Source organism: Eschscholzia californica, unplaced genomic scaffold, assembly GCF_041429995.1.
Source record: "Eschscholzia californica isolate CP2 unplaced genomic scaffold, dmEscCali1.0.p SCAF_4, whole genome shotgun sequence".
NCBI lineage: Eukaryota > Viridiplantae > Streptophyta > Magnoliopsida > Ranunculales > Papaveraceae > Eschscholzia > Eschscholzia californica.
Genome location: NW_028238461.1, coordinates 16,347,704 through 16,364,763, shown reverse-complemented (window position 1 = coordinate 16,364,763; position 17,060 = coordinate 16,347,704). Strand labels below are relative to the sequence as shown.

The following is a 17,060-nucleotide window of genomic DNA, read 5'->3' as shown; positions in this document are numbered from 1 at the left end:
ACCAACTTCCTTTATGACTCCTTGTTTTCTGTAAATTCAAATTTGACCCCCTATTGTTATGTGAATGCCATAACTGTCCCTCCCATTAATATATTTTCAAAATTAATTTAATTAGTAAATATCCCTCTCCACCTCACATCCCTCTCCACCACACATGTCTCTCCACCTCATCTCTCTCTCCAACTCACCTCTTTCTTCTCCGACGAATTTTCCGGCCGACGACCTTCAACATAAAAAAATCTCTCATCCTCTATCTCTCTCCTTTCTTCTCTCCCACTCTCTCTCTCTCTCTTCTTTCTTCTCTCCCTACTCTCTTTCTCTCTCTAAAGCTCCGACAAAGGGGAGGAGCCCCTTCGTTGACCAGGTCTGGTTTCGTCTTTTTCCAGACAAGACCAGATCTGCTCTAGTTGAAACCAGACCTGGTTTCGTCTAGAAACTAGGAGCTCCGGCGAAGGGGCTCCTTCCCTTCGTCGGAGCTTTAGAGAGAGAAAGAGAGTAGGGAGAGAAGAAATGAGAAAGAGAGGGAGAGAAGAAAGGAGAGAGATAGAGGATGAGAGATTTTTTTTTATGTTGAAGGTCGTCGGCCGGAAAATTCGTCGGAGAAGAAAGAGGTGAGTTGGAGAGAGAGTTGAGGTGGAGAGACATTTGTGGTGGAGAGAGATGTGAGGTGGAGAGAGATATTTACTAATTAAATTTATTTTGAAAATATATTAATGGGAGGGGTAGTTATGACATTTACATAAAAATAGGGGGCAAAATTTAAATTTACAGAAAATAGGGGCCATAAAAGAAGCTGGTCACAAAGTACGGGGCCAAATAAGAATTAATTTTTTTTTTAAATTTAGACCAATAGAGATCAAATCTTTACATATCTTCAAAATAGTTAAATATTTATGTACAAAAATTAGTATGTCACACCGATAAACAAAATAATTTTAGAGATTTGCATTGGAAACCTACAAAAATTAAACGATCTCAATAGTGTCATGTAAGAAAGAGAATCTCAATCAAGACTTAGGGGTGAGATTTTAACCCGAGAGCCCGCTACCCATTTTGAGCGCCCGAGTCCGAATTGCCCGTGGGCGCCCACACCCAAGACGGGCATCACCCGCCCTACCCGACAAATATTGGTGGGCGGGCTCGGGTGGATAGGCTTACCCGAACCCGCATGCTAGAGTCCGTCCGAATCCGACGACCGTCCATAATAATTGGTTTATTGTTACAATAGCTGGTATAAGCCCATTAGGAACTATTTTCCACAACTCAAGGAGGCAGAAGGAATACCTCTTATGAGTTCTAGTGTTGGGGTAGTTGGTTTATTTCCTCTTTCTTTTCAATGTGGCGCTATATTCTCAAAGACAAAAGCACAAGATAGCTTAAGTTACATAGTCTCACATCACTCATTTACAAGGGAGAATGAGATTGAAAGCTTTTATACAAGGGTAGGAGGTTAAAGATTTTATGTATCAAGTTAAGGATAGCTAAATGGTTGAGTACTTAAGCTAAATGGTTGTACACTTGAGCTAAATGGTTGTGGACTAAAGGGTAACTAATTTATAAACCTATTGCCAATGAGTAACCTGATGCGCGATTCACCCGAGTGAGTGTACTATTGGGTATGGGTGGGCTATGGGCAGAATAATTTTCAAAAGTACCCACCTGATTCGCATGACTACCCTAATAGCTAAACTCCTAACTTGCCCGACCCGCCCATACCCGCCCGATTCCCACCCCTATCGAGACTTTACACATGGGATGACTTTTGAGTTTTGCATTGGTGATGCTATTAGGTATGGCCTCAATGGTCATTACAAGGGTAACCCAAGTCCTTGAACAAGAAGCGCATCTGGTGTAGTGGTATCATAGTACCCTCCCACGGTACTGACCAGGGTTCGATTCCCTGGATGCGCATTTTTTGCCTTCTTTGTTCTTGCAGTGAAATCTTCTATTAAAACAATATCTGTTTCAAGTACCCAATTTTGCCACAAATAGTTCAATTCTCAACTGTCAAAACATAATATCAATAGTCAAGCATCTCTAATCCAATCCAGAATCTAGTTTTCAAAAATATAAATCCTTGTTTTTCTTATATGATTTAGTATATATTAGTACTTCTTCCTTCCTCTATTTCTTATGGTATTTATTGAAAGACTAATTACCTGATTTGCTCGGAAAATAACACCAGCTTTACACCACACTGCGACTTTCTTTCGATTCAATGCTCCATGTTGTTTATGTACACTGGCCAGGTCAGTTTTTCCTCCCTGCAAACTTTTTTCTCTTAGTCTGGTTTTCGTTCGTAAATAGCTCAGAGAATTCTTCAGCTATTTTGTTCCATTTTGAAGGTTCATTCTTCTTATGCTCTAGTTTGTCATGAACGTTGACACCTTCCCTGTCTTTGCGTTTTCTTGTCGGATCATTCAAATCAGCGAAAGTTACTTTCTTTGGCATTCTTGATAATGGCGGGTTCTCAGTGGCCACAGAACTCGTCGGGGTTCTATGAGTAGTAACCTGCTTATTACATTTAATGGAAATGATTAGATCATTCAATTGAATAACATAGTTGCTTAGTTTAGGCCCGTACCTGATGAGATTTTGGAGGAAGCCCTGGTGGCTGCAAAACTTCTGCAGATCTTTGGGCCTGCAAGTTTGGGCTCTTGAACGGGCTTTTAGAAGGATCCATGGACCTAATATTTCGCATTTTGGATGAGCTAAGAACGTTGACGTCAGCAACATCGGCTTTTTCTTTCTTAGTTGTGGTCTCGGATAACTCATTCCTTTCGTTCGGCTTATAAGGCTTGGCAAAACCAGGTGGACTTTCCAAATCTGTTGCAACACTTGCCGTCCTTGCCAGTGATTTCTCCATGGGTCGATTAAGAGTCGCGTCACCAGTAACCCACTTCTCCCTTGAACCATTATGAGCTACATAACCAGTAACGGGCCTTGAAAATCCAGGAGGTCCATTCTGAGCCACATTAGCAGGAACTGGTTTGGAAAACCGAGGATCGTCATGAGGCACATCATTTGATACCTCAAATGACTCATTTCTTTCATTCGTCTTAAAAGACTTAAGAAAGCCAGGTGGACTTTCTAAATGTCGTGCAATAGTTGCTAACCCTGCGAGTGGGTTTTCCATAGGCTTGTTCCGAGGCGCATCACCAGAGATCTTTTCGTTCTTCTTAAGATGCTCAGAGAAACCAGTAACCCGCTTTTCCGTTGAACAATTATGAGCTGTGTAACCAGCGGGCCTTGAAAATCCAGGAGGTCCATTTGGAGCCACATTACCAGCAACTGGTTTGAGAAACCCATGAGAATCGTCCCAAGCCGTACCATTTGATACCTCAAATGACTCATTCCTTTCATTCGTCTGAAAAGGCTTACGGAAACCAGGTGGAGTTTCTAAATCTCGTGCAATAGTAGCCATCCTTGCGAGTGGGTTTTCCATGGGCCTGTTCCGAGGCGTATCACCAGAGCTGTTTTCATTTTTCTTACGAGGCTCTGAGGAACTAGTAACCTGCTTTTCTGTTAAACTGTTGTGTGCTCTGTAACCAGTAACGGGCCTTGAAAATCCAGTAGGTCCATTCTGAGCCACATCACCAGATACCTCAACCCCTCCATTCTTCAGAGGCTTAACCAAACCTGGTGGAGATGCCAAATTTTGTCCAACGTTTGGCGCCCTCGGAAGTGGCCTTTCCAAGACAGGAAAGCCAGGAGAGTCGAGAGCATTACGCGGATCTGTTTTTGGTGACACTGACTGATCTGAGTTCTTGTTTCGATCAAAAGCATTTGAAGCAAGACACTTTCTCTTTGGAGTCTGAAGCTTGAACTTGACTTTTGTTTGCTCAGGATGCTGCCTTAAGACGGGCTTATCTATCTCCCCGACCTCTACTCCACCCACCATGTCGATTTCCATACTTACTTCTTCAGAGTTACTTACGTTGGTATTGCTCAGAGAAGCAAAGCACAAAGGAACATGCTCTTCCTGCTGTCTCCTTCTCAAAGGTGTAGGAGAAGAACATGCAGATTTTCTGGAAGACCGAAATATACCCCATAGATAGATCTTCATGTCGGTTCCTGTTTAGGTTATCATATATCAATTTCTTGTTGTCAAAGTAAAACAAACACCATACATACAACTAGGATACATGATAAGTTACATTCTTAGATGCCAATTCTTTGTTTATCAAACCCATAAGATAACCTAATCAAATGTAAGTCTCATGATTTCATCCTTCAGCATTCTCCATGACCTACTTCTACATAGTAGTTGATCCATTAACATGACCCACAATTTATCATTTAAAAAGGAGAGATGGCCATAACTTTCTAGGCCAATTCTTTTTGTCAAAAAGGATCCACCGATTCTCTTAGGCTTCAACTCCCTACATAAGGTTGTGCATAGTAAGTTCTGCAGATGTTTGCACATGATTTACATGGCCATAGTTTGCACAAGTTTTTCTGGGGAGGGCAAGCCTAAAAAAGTAGTGACATGAGACTCGATCTTAGGTCCATTTTCCTGTTTTTCGTAAAATCAATGAGGTTCACTGACATTGTTACCGACTCTTTTAGTATAAACAATATCACTCACATCACATAAAGAGAAAAACTTACTTCGAGAATCTACAGCCAATTGTTTAGATGTAAATAACAACAACTCCACGCCATTCACGGAACTTTGCATGGCAAAATCCCCCACCTCAATAAATTCCAACAGATTGTCGTAGTTTTCTTTTGACCTACAAGAAAAGAGAAATTATGTAACGACAGTGCTCCTAAAGGCGTAAGAACGGGAAAACGTAACGGCACAAGCTGCACAACTGGAGAACAAAATTTAAATTTGAGCTAGTGATTTTTTTTCTTCAAATTCAGATATGAAATGACTCAAGATCTTATTGGACTCAAGTCAGATTTCAAAATCTTTGTTTTTCGCTTGACTCATGCGTCTGACTTGTCCGAGTAGCTGACTTGGGCCGATTCGGATCCATTTGAGTTAGATATAAATTGAGTCTGAACTAAAAACCCATTGTTTAGAATAACCTGAAATGACTATTCAGGCAAGTTAGACTAAGGTGAGTCAGATTCAAACTATCTGAAAAAGAAGGAAAAACAACACCAACTAAATGCAAACCTTCCAAAATTGTGAGGGAGAAAATACAAGGCAACATCTTCATGCGTAGGGCAGTCAACTTGGAAGATATCTGGCCACACAGCGGAACGAGCGCAGAGATCAAATTTCAGCATAGTCGGCATTCCTTTTGCAAACTTGTATGCTTTAGGATGAATTTTTCCTGGAGGATGAGCCTGAAGTTCCTCATAAGTACCATTTGAAACCTCAAAGCTTCCCCTGGAGACGTTCAATTTAAATTAATATGGTAATGCAAATTCCATAGACAGAAGATGGAAACGTGAGCTTATCTATAAAAAGATCACTTGTAGGCAGCAAGCTGATCTTTTAGATAGAATAAACAAATTCACTTTTTTCGGTACTACAAGGAAGGAGCTACTCACATCCATAAAGAACCAGCACCGATATTATCTGGAAACCCCTCGAACTTAGATAACATGCTAGATTCGGCATGCGAAGAAGATGTCTTCTTTGAACTTTCAAATTGTTGAAAAGGTTGAGAAAGGTTAACTTGTCCTGAAACAAAAGTACCAAACACCAAGCAGACATAAATCTTCATACTAATAAATAGAGAACAAAACTATTGTAATCACAAACAGGAAACTATACCCATTGGCTTTTCCTTTATCGACAATTCTGGCTCTTCAAACTTCTTTGTTGCAGCATGTGAACTTCCATCTTGTTTAAAAGGTATAGACTCATTTGGCTCTTCCGTGCCAACAGCAATTTCATCGGTTGATTTACAAATCACTTCACCTGAAATGAACCGCCCAATGAGTGTGCGATATATCGGTTATAAGTGAAAATTATCAGGAGCAAACAAAATTATGAATTTTTGGAAGCTCAAAGAGAAGAAACTGTACCATCCTTTCTCGACAGTCTTGGCTCTATACGCTTCCCTCTTGCCCTATGTGAGCTTCCACCTTGTTTAAAAGGTACAGAAACGTTAACAGGCTCTTCCAAGATAACACGGTCTTCATCCCGTGACCTGCCAATCGCTTGGCCTGAAACAAACCTCCCAGTCAATGTGTGACATTATGCCTTTTAAACAAAAAATTCGGTCAAAGACAAACAAATATACGAAATTTTGCAACCTCAAAAAGGAAAATGTACCAGTAGGGTTATCCGTTCTCAACAGTTGTGGCTCTTTAGGCCTCTCTCCTGCAACATGTGAACTGCCATCTTGCTTATAAGGTACAGGAACATTATCTGGCACTGCTGTGCCAGCTAGTATCTCATCTTCTGACCTACGATTCACTTTGCCTATAATAAACCTCCCAATGAGTGTGTGATATAACGTCTTATAAGCAAAAATTTCCCCACAAACAAATAACTGAATGACCTTTTGCAAGTAAGAGGAAATTGTACCAGTGGGCTTATCCGTTCTCCACAATTCTGGCTGTTTACGCTTCTCTCCTGCATCATGTGAACTTCTCCCTTGTTTAAAAAGTGGAGAAACATTAACGGCCTCTTTCATGGCGACAACGTCTTCATTTGGTAATCTTTGGATCACTTTGCCTGAAACGAACCTCCCAATGAGAGTGTGATACTAAGCAAAAGTTCCATCACAAACAGATAAACATACAAATTCTTGCAAGCTCAAAGATGAAACTGTACCAGCGGGCTTATCACCTCTCAGAAATTGTGTCTCTTTAGGTTTCTCTCTGATTACACGTTCCACATGCCCAGGAGAGTTTGATGGGGGGCGGCATGCTACAGCATTTATCATTTTAGTCAACAAAAACTTCACTCTAAGTCGAATGTCTCATTTATCTAAACGTTTTAAAAGTAGAAGACTTACCTGGAGAATTCGTCCGAGGCTTCTTCACATGCCACTGTGGGGAGGGTTTACATTGCCGTGGCTGTAGGCTAGTATTAAGCTGCCCACTGCCCAAAACTGAAGATGTTGAAGATTCAAATGATTTTGAAGTAGATACAGTTTCGGAAAATTTCTGTGAAGCTTCAGCCACAGAAACTGGAATCTTCTTACTGAGTTTGTTAGCTTTGACTCCTGCACTCAGCCTACAAGCATCTTCAGTACTAAGAAATTTAACTTTCCCTCTAATATTTCTGTTTGAGATTCGTATATTGCCTTCCTTGTGAGGAGGCACTGAAGATGAAATGTTGTTTCCCCTAGGAGCAGGTTCTCTCACATTTGAATCTTCTCTGGTAAGACATGCTTCACAAATCCATTTCTCTGGAACAGCAGTGAGGTTAGGTCGCATGCAGTAACTGCAACTAGGAAACATAGTAGGATAAGAAATAGTGTCTCCATTATAAATTAACCACGCAAATTTCCCATGATCTTTTTAAGAGAAGTAAACATGTCATATAGATTATTGATCTAATTGACTCCCAACTTCTATGTACTATTTTCGACACATGAGTATGATATCGAAGGGCAGTGCTCTTTTTCTGAGTCAATGAGAACCCGACAAAATGGAAATAACGAAGTTTGAGAAAGAGTATATCTTACATATGCTCACATGACTTATGGCATATGCAACACGTTGCTATAGCATATGGCCAATCACTACTGCCACAAATATCACATGGTGTTACCTGCAAAATGAATATAGGATAGATGAATTAACACTTGCAAGTGAAAGTAAGTTCCTTCTAGAGAAAGTATTCTAGACTTACATCTTCTGAGAAGAAACAATTAAGTTACCCTATTAAATGTTTCAAACGATATCTATAAGTGAAGTCAGATAAGGAATATATATTTAAAGATAGAGACACACAGACAGTACTAATAGACAATAATTAGCTGACAAGTAATACGAGATACACGTGTAGCTATAGTCATTCTTGTTAAACTAGCAAGAAAGTGCATTCAAGTTCTTCACAAATTGCCCCAAGTATGGTCGAGATAAGAATTCGTAAAAGACTAGCTAACTAAGATGATTGCAAGATGTTCTTGCAACCTTTGATCTCTTGTTGCCTCTATAGCACAAACAATTAATACCCTCTAATAGTTTCTCTTTCAATGTTCTTTTACTGTCTACTTCTTAAGATCCTGATCATGGGCATTAAAATATATCACCATTTCATATTCCTACCAACTAGTTGGTATCACTCAAGCAATTCTAGAAATGAACTCCAGCAATGCCAGAATCCCACTAAGATTTCAAGCAACTGATATGTGCTCTGCCTAGTCAGACATGAAAATTGCATAAAGAGACATAAAAATAAGCTCGACAAACAAAACAATAAACATATTAACAGGAGGTACTTAAATCAAGGATAGAGTAGTATACTACTGTCAAGTTAGTATGTTCTTGGAATCTAGGTACTACAACTTCAATTTTTGGTGTCACACCAGGAGATCTCTAGGAATTTGTTCCTCTTCTTTTCCGATAAGCTTATTGAATTGTTCTTTGACTACTATTACTCACACTAGTAGGAATAAATGTATTAGTAGCTTATATGTGACGGGAAGGGTACAATTTTAAGGAGCCTATAGAGGAGAATCCGAGAATGCTATGCTAGATTCCACTAGAGGCTGCAATATTGAGGACATAATACTTATCAAAGGACATCTATCTAGTATATAGGGACGGTTAGTGAAAATCAAAGCCAATATGAAACTTCAAGACGATACCTCATACTCATAAACACGAAGCAACAAACGTTCAAATGATGCTTATAACAAGCGTTGAAACACGTGACAACGACACTAGAAGGATCAAGGTAGGAAACTTGCCCTGTTGCCTTGAGTCATGATGTTGCTCCCGGCAGCCTTAAAGCTAACTGAAGCACACGGGTTGGGCCTAGAATGGACCCTTCGATACCACTAATAATGAGTGTCACTAAGAAGGGAAGCTTCGATTAGCACCTCCTTCTCCCTCACAAACCTTAAACACAAAAGATACTGCCTCATCTCTAAGAGCTTTTCCAATGCTAAGTCCTACTCTAAAAGCCAAGTAGAAGATACATACTTCGAACCCGAAAAACATTAAAATGATAATGTGATCTCACAATTTGTTTTGTAGATGTTGTGAGAATGGAAAGAACACTCTAATCGATCCTCTTGTTTCTAGATGTGTCCTTAGAGGATCTAGTCACAAAATCTAACTAAAGATATCACTTTAAACATGGATAATCTAAATCAAGAGAATTTATCGAAACTATAATATGGATTTAGAGAATCTTCTAACGAAGTCAGCTGTTAAAGATTATCTTATACAATTTATCGAAACTATAGTATGGTATATTGGGAATTGAAAGAAATAACACAAAATGGAAATATTGTCATAAACAAAACAAGTAGAAGAAAATCAGCATATATTACAATGCAAGAAGTTCAACCCTAAGAAAGAGGCTTAATCTTATACAATTTTTTTTAGTAGGGAATTCAATTAGGACTAAAACAATCTAATTAAGTAATGAAAACCCCATAAGAAAACTTTCTTCCCTTGTGATCAAATTTAAAATGAAAACAAAATATGAATAAATCATAAAGAACTCCTAATAAAAAAATTAGAGAAAATCACAAGGACCCCACAAATAGCATGTAAAACAAATGAAGAACAGAATAAAAGAAATAGATCAAACCCACATTAAAGAACAGATTATTAATATCAACAAATCAATGCCATATCAAGAAGATGAAGAAGCAGAACTTAGAGCTACCCAAAACCCTCATTAAGGGTAAAATATGAATTCATAAAATAATTAATGAAATTGGTTGATGAAACTTAAGAACTAAGAAAACAAGTAGTAGTAAATAAGTTGAAGAATCATTGCAAAAAAAAATAAGTTGAAGAATTTTTTTACTTTTTTTGCAGACGCACTTCTCTTTGACCTTGCCATTTCAAACTTTTTCCAGTTCTTCTTCTTCTTCAGTTCTCCACAATGCTCTTACTTTCTCTCTCTAAAATGAAAACAATAATGGTTAAAATGGGACTGAAAATGAAAATGGAGTAACAAAACCATCAAAAAAACAAAATGAAAACTGAATGAAATGAGAAAAGAATTACTACCCAGTACTTCTAATTCACACCAGAATCCTCTATTAAACTTCTTTCTTAAACCCCCATTAAACCTGCAAAATTCCTGTTGAAGAAATCAAACAAAACCCAAACCAAAAAAAAAAAAAAAAAAATCAAAGTCAGTAGAGATATTCAAAACTTGTAATACTTGAGGGATGGGAAAACGTACAGTCATTGTTGAAGGCTTGAGTTATTAATGGTGGATGGTGTTTTTTTTTTTTTTACTTTTTTCAATAAATTGGTACAAGCATCTTACTATTTTTAGTGTTTTTGTGTATGCTAGTTTTAGAGAGAGAGAGAGAGAGAGGGGGAGAAACCCATACCCATTGGCCATTACCCATTTCAGAATTCACCAAAATAGTAGTAGTAGTGCTTTTAGTGGGGAGGAGGGAGAATGGTGAGTGATAACCTCAAAGAAACAACATGGAAGTTTTATGCAATTTTTTTGTCTTTATTGAATAATGGGGTTGGCCAAGACTATACCATTTAAGGAAGGAAGAAAGTAGGAAGTTCTCAAAATTTTCAAAATGCATTTTTTTTTTTTTGATGAAGGTTTCAAAATGCATTTGGGTGAACAAATTTTATTCTACTACTAGCATTTCACGTTTCAAAACAATGCCCTACTATAATATGTGCAAATTTAGAACCCTATATGTTCTTTTTTGATCACTTTATTTAGGACCAACAAGCTTTGTAATTAGAGAAATTTCTAGTTCTTAATTAACTTTGAATTCATAATCTTGTTAATACTTGTTTGTCCTTTACCCAAACCAAAATGTTTAATGCTAAAAATTAAGGTTTTCTCTAGTTAAAAATGTAGTGTGGGTCTTTGAAGTTTATGTTGTTAGGTATAATGTTACAATCACTTGAATTTAAGGTAAATATTCAAGTGAAAAAGTTCTTTTATTAGTAACCATGAACAATTGCCTCTAATGGTTGTTGGCATTGGTAGTGGAATGTGGTGGCATTGAAATATAACAATTAGTCATGGAAAGGAAAGATTTTAATTTTAATATTAGTTTTGTGAGAATCTAAATCCAAAATTTTAGGAAGATGATGTAAACCATGAATATGTATTGTGTGTGTGTGTGCGAGTAGAGTTAAAGAACCGAGTGCCAAGTTTTTATGGTTATTGCCCGGTTAACAATTTGTCATCTCAACCGACCGAGATTCTACAGGAGAGGGACCAGACATAATATCACTGTTGAAAAAAGATCGAAATTTTAAGTCCAGTAGTGGACTCACTTAAACGGTTTGAGTCAAACTATTTTCTCCTTTAAGATTATCTAAATTACTAAAATACAATTTAATACATCAACAAACCATCCGGGAAATCCAAATACTATTTGTATAATATGTAATATTGTTAAATTTTAAAACTTTATTTCGCCAACCAAATTAGTGATACTGAACAAAAAGATATACTATATAATACATTTATTATTTGGTGTTCAGTCATCTAAACCTTAAATCTACTAAAAAATTGGGAGGCAATCACTAAAATAATCACCTTATCCATGATATATTTTGTTCTAAAAAGTAATGTCCAAGTATAAAGTAATCAAAAGTTACTCAAAAAAATACTCCATAAGTAGGCTTAAAAGAATAAGTGGATACGAGGAAAGTCCTTAATTTAGTGACCCAAGCATCCAAGCTAGACAAATATCAATTAGGTACCAACATTCCGAGTTAGACAAAATATGCTTCTTATGTCTAATTGGACAATTATGTGGGACCAAAGTAAAAAAGATACCTATAGACTAATTATCTTTTTTTTTTTTGATGAAGAATAGACTAATTATCTTAGACCTAACTAACTACAATTTTCTTAGTTCCGAAACTAAAATTTTCTTTTAAGTTCAAAAAAAAAAAACTAACTATTTTTTTTGTTGCAGGATACCTCCAAGGGCATCAAATCGAACAACATTGACAAGTACTTTCTTATATGCGGAAGATCAAGACACTGTTTTCATCTTTTCACATTATTAAGTTTGATCACATAGAGTGTAACAACAAGATCACAACAAATTCTCTTGTTAAATGGACAAGGAGACACAAGTGTAATGATACATTGATGTAGAGGAATTGACCGATAATACATAAAAGAAATGAATGCGGCCAAATATAAAGGTAACAAACTAAAACATCCAATACTGATGTAGAGGAATCGACCGAAAAATACATGGAAGAAATTGATGCGGCCAAATATAAAGGTGACAGACTAAAACGGGCAAAACCGAAGCTATTGGTGTCGGAATTGGATGAAATTTTGAGTGATGGTGCAAAATAACCATTCGCTTATTTGTCGCTTGCTACAATAGGCCCACTTTGAGGGTCAAATTCCATTGTTTAGGTCTCAAAACGGACTTTTAATAATTTTTTACTATTTTAGTAAGTGTTTCTTAGTTTAGGTAGTCTCTTATTTTCTTGAGATTCTAATATTTTATTTTCTTAAAAATTGTTATCTGTATTTGAATAGGTTCAGGAAACCCTAAAGCTAAATAAAAGGGGATCTAGTAGTTGTGTTATTGATTCAGTTTATCAATAAAATATCAGTATTTAGTTTAGTCTTGTTAGTTTCGAGTTTTAGAAGTTTCAGACGAAGATCTAAGATTTTTTCGGAATTTTTCGTTGTGTCATACATGGTCTTATATTCCTCCACCAGTCTATCATTTAAATAATCATGTTACTCTTATCTATTAAGTATTAATTTAATTCTTTATTTCAACAAAAACAAAAACTATTTTTTTTGCAGGATGCATTATTTAGGTGGAAATTATTTTTTATAAACTTCAATAAAAGGATCCCATTTAGAAATATATTTTTCTCAGAATAATGAAATCAAAACTCGTCGAATTAGTTTTTTGAAAATTTACTTACTACTTCTCTGAAAATTAAATAGTTAGTTGATAATGTAAAGACTAAATATCTCAAGAAAATGGTAATTTTTGGGTTTCAACGGTCGGTTTCGTTTGGGTATCTAACTACCCAGAGCTGAAACAACTAAAAGTTTTGGTTCTGGTTCCTAGTAATATAGGGGTCCAGAGTCGGGACCCATAAAAAATGCAGATACACGTCGTCTTGTATTCATTTGTCGTCTGTACGATTTTCATTTAATCATTTTTACACTAATTAAGAAGCTTATACTTCATTGACCTAATTATATTCAGGGTTAATTCCGTTTTGTCTCCAAGTTTTGTGACCAACTCATCGTTTTGGCCCACATAAGTGTCCGACAGTTCGTTTTTGCCCCCAAGAAGCAAAAAAATTTCAACTTCTTCTTGAAGTGCCCTTAGAGGCTAAAATAGAATTAATTCCAAGAAAAATTTAAAATATAAAAACCACATCATCTCCTTATTTTCCCTCCATCTCACCCCTCTCTCTCTCCACCAACACTTTCTTCTCCGGCAGAAGGTCGTCGACTGAAACTTTCCAGTCGGTGACCTTCAGCACTAACTTTTCTTCCGTTCTCTCTCTAAACACTCCGACAAAGGGGAACCCCTTCGCGGGAGTGTTTAGAGAGAGGGAAATAAGGGAAAAAATTGAGAAGAAGGAAGAAAGGAGGAGGAGAAGATTAATTGGAAGTTAGTGAAACCCCTTTTCTGCACTTACTATATTTTGTTACTCTTCCTCTTATATTTCTACTGCCGTCATGACACTCTAACTTCAATCTCCTTGTAAATTCTTATCTAATTTATAAGCTCAATTACTAATTTCTCTTCTATCATTTTGATTTTTCGTTCAGTTCATCATTTCAAGTTGCATTTGCATTCATTGAATGTACACTAGTTATAATTAATAGAAAGAACAACCGAGATCAAGAGGTCTTCTTCGAAATTGACCACTCTGGGAAACATAAATTTTAACCTAAAATGAATAACAATTGAGAAGTTACAGTTTTTGTTGAGAATTTTATGAATTTTATTTGTCGAATTGTTGTGTTTATTAATTTTAAGTGTTAGATGAATGTTGTTAGTGAAAACAAATTGGATTCAAGAGAAAAAAAGACATATATGAGAAATGAAGATTTGTCGGAAGCACATCGATGATGGTGGCATACCAACAGAGGGATACGAGTGATCAAAGAAAAATAGAAAAGACAATAAGGATAAAAAACAATTTTCATACTTTTAAGTGAAAAAAATGGGATTTCACAAATTTCAAATTAAAAAAGGAGGTATCGCTAGTTTGGTTAAAGACAATGTGTCGCTTAAGAGGCAATGGCTCAACCAGAGTTTGACCTAAGAGCAACTCCAACCCCAGTCCGTCTTAGGCCGAAAAAATCACTTTTTCACCCAAAATTTTTGGTCTCAGCTCAGCCTCAAAAATTCAACTCCAACCCCAACGTCTCTTGAGGCCGAATATTTGTTTATGTGCGAGAAACATGTGTGATTTTGTGTATATAAAAAAAAACGTTTTTGAACTATTTTAGAAATATATTTTTTTTTTCAAGGTTGAAAAATTATTCGATGACCGACACTTTCGTTCAATGTATTTTAATATTTTAATGTAAAAGTCGGTTTGTATTAATATATTTTTATTATTAATGTTGGTTTTGATTTTTAAGTTATTTTTAACTTTTTAATTATTTTTAATTTTGTATTTAATTTTTTAGTATTTTTTATTTTACAAAACAAAAAATTGAGGCAGATCTTGCCGTTGGATAATCCAACGGTCAAGATCAACCCCTAATGTTAGGGGCGACTGAAGCATCGGCTGGGGCCTCCGCCCGACCGGCGTTGGAGGGCCGGACGCATGCCATAATTTTGACTGACGACTTTGACTGATTTCTTCTTCTTCTTCTTGACTGATTTCTTTCTTCTTCTTCTTCTTCTTCCCCTCCTCTCTCTGAAACCATCTACCTCAACTCAGTCATTAACCAATCTGTCCTCGAAATATTATTATCAGATGGTGAATGGTAATCAGCTCTTGTAGATGATGACTTCTAGGTGAGGTTATAATCAAGAGAATTTTGAGCGGCAAAATAAATGTGTTGGTTATTGTCAAAGTCATCAGAAGATAGGTACTCAAATAGAGAACAAAATCTGGGATAGACTGATGATACAACCCTTTCTGACATACCCAAATTTTCCTGATTTTTCATTGAATTAAAACCTAGGGATTTATGAGCCCTCCCCTGGAAATGCACAGTAAAACAGGTGACTCTTAAACATGCTATATACTAACATATATAGATGCTTTAGGTTATTATGATGTGTGCTAAAATTAGACCCTGAACTCTGAATTTTGCAGTTGCCCCCTGGTCTGATCCACGAGGGTCTTAGGTCTGTTCTTAGTGATAGATCTAGGCTTATTAGGTCTTGTAAGGAGAAGAAGAAGAAGGAAGGAGAAGGAGAAGGAAGGAGAAGAGAAGAAGATGGAGAAGGAAGGAAGAAGGATTTTTATTTTTATTTTAAATTAAGGTCGCCGGTTAGAGATGACCGACAAGGACTTTTTACCAAGTGGGTGAATTAAACCTTCAAAAATAATATTGTCTTTCACTAAATTTGGTCAGGATGAATTGATCAAAGTCAAACTTAAAAAATAAATTGCCTTTAACGATAAGTGAGTTTGCTTTTAAAATTACCCATGTTCGATACCTCCACACCATGTGCCAAACATTTTTATGGTAACAAAAATTTCCGACCATCAATAATATTGCTCAAAACCCTAAAAAAAGTTTTGTGTATTTTGCCCTAAACAGTTACGCCGCCATCTCTCTGTTTTGTCGCTATCGACTTTTGTTTGGGTTCTGTCTAAAATCTTTTAACTGGTACTTTGAATAACGAATTTGTATCACTTCCATGACATATTTGATTGATTTCAACAAAAAGAATGATAGATTTGATTGTTAAATATTACCATCTTATAGACCACTTTACTAAATGGGATTGTTTCATTAGTTTGATGCATTTTTGCACTATCTCTCTATAGATCGCATGCCTCCAATGTCACATATTTTTGTGACAACATGCATATCCGACATGGTATTTTGACATCTAATAACTAATCTAGCCTGAAAATGAAATTTGCAACGAGGATGTAAAAGAGAATAATTTCACCCCGATCAGTCAAAAGCTTAAATCAAATTTACGAAACAACAGAGTAATTATCCATACCTTACTTGTATCAATTTTGATTGTGGTCACTAGATTTAAGAATCTTGATTGGAGAACTCAAGATCAGAAATTAGATTTCTTTCCCTGAATCTGCGTAAATAATTAGTTTTAACAATGAAATCAGATTTGCATAAAAAAGATTAAGAAAATAACTGGACTCTTAGTATCCTTCAAGAACTTAACTTAAAATTACCAAACAAAATATTGACCAATTGTACCTTATGAATCTCAAATTTGATCGCAATCAGTAACTTTAAGAATCCTTATTAAAAACTTAAGATTTTGCAAGCGGATTTCTCTTCTTGAATTTGCTAGGTTTTTCACCCGTCCACTAAGATATATAACATGAAAGTCTAAACTCTAGAAACACATAGAGAACTTAGAGATTGGCACCTAAAGTTAATAAAATAATGTTGGAGGTGCCTATAGCAATGACACCTGCCATCATCATGGGCTGATTACATTTACCAATGATCAATAAAGTTCACATTTGATTTTAGATTGTCATATGTGTTAGAGTTATTATTGATGTTGCGGCAGTGCCTAGTATGAGTTTGCTCTTGCCCCATACATCTCTTGCCCCATACATGTTTGAGGTTCCCATGATTACAGAGGTTTCAACCAATGAACTTGCTTACAGATGGTATCAGAAGCATAAGAATTTTGTTATTTTCGATCTTGTTTGTTAGTTTTTTTTTTGTTGAAAGCTTTTTTTTTTTGTTGAAATAGCTTATTTGTTAGTTCTTATCATCATCTCTAAGTTTTTTTATCTACGCTCAAAAGTCAGTCTCTCCACCAATTTTTTTTGTTTCATCATTACCA

The 17,060-nt window shown here is 36.3% G+C and overlaps 1 protein-coding gene and 1 non-coding gene across 51 annotated transcripts; one reads left to right on the top strand and one right to left on the bottom strand.

Annotated features, from left to right (window-relative positions):
- The first annotated feature begins 1,840 nt into the window (after positions 1 to 1,840).
- On the top strand, positions 1,841 to 1,911 carry TRNAG-CCC (transfer RNA glycine (anticodon CCC)). The gene has a single exon. It is a non-coding gene; the product is annotated as a tRNA-Gly (tRNA).
- Positions 1,912 to 1,977: 66 nt separating this feature from the next.
- LOC147543208 (uncharacterized) lies at positions 1,978 to 16,610 on the bottom strand. 50 transcript variants are annotated; one of them, XM_086632447.1, is made up of 18 exons: positions 16,457 to 16,610; positions 16,239 to 16,328; positions 10,111 to 10,183; positions 9,905 to 10,001; positions 8,832 to 8,921; positions 7,602 to 7,687; positions 7,218 to 7,363; positions 6,927 to 7,136; positions 6,743 to 6,838; positions 6,494 to 6,643; positions 6,239 to 6,388; positions 5,989 to 6,129; positions 5,735 to 5,881; positions 5,509 to 5,641; positions 5,129 to 5,344; positions 4,612 to 4,736; positions 2,585 to 4,074; positions 1,978 to 2,511 (listed from the first exon to the last, which is right to left on the bottom strand). In XM_086632447.1, exons 4-18 carry the CDS (start codon positions 9,938 to 9,940, stop codon positions 2,251 to 2,253), a joined length of 3,477 nt encoding a protein of 1,158 aa, XP_086488573.1. In that variant the 5' UTR covers positions 9,941 to 10,001; positions 10,111 to 10,183; positions 16,239 to 16,328; positions 16,457 to 16,610; the 3' UTR covers positions 1,978 to 2,250. The 50 variants fall into 50 exon arrangements, with proteins under 50 accessions (XP_086488573.1, XP_086488565.1, XP_086488572.1 ...); XM_086632439.1 differs by having other exon boundaries at positions 6,927 to 7,363; XM_086632446.1 differs by lacking the exons at positions 16,239 to 16,328; positions 16,457 to 16,610 and adding an exon at positions 10,443 to 10,851.
- Positions 16,611 to 17,060: the final 450 nt, after the last annotated feature.

Coding starts and splice junctions, on each gene's coding strand:
- LOC147543208 (XM_086632439.1), bottom strand. CDS start 9,940: ATGGCAAGGTCAAAGAGAAGTGCGTCTGCAAAAAAA. Junction 6,644..6,742: donor GAGAGGTGATAAGCCCGCTG/GTACAGTTTCAT, acceptor GGTTCGTTTCAG/GCAAAGTGATCCAAAGATTA. Junction 5,882..5,988: donor AAGACTGTCGAGAAAGGATG/GTACAGTTTCTT, acceptor GGTTCATTTCAG/GTGAAGTGATTTGTAAATCA.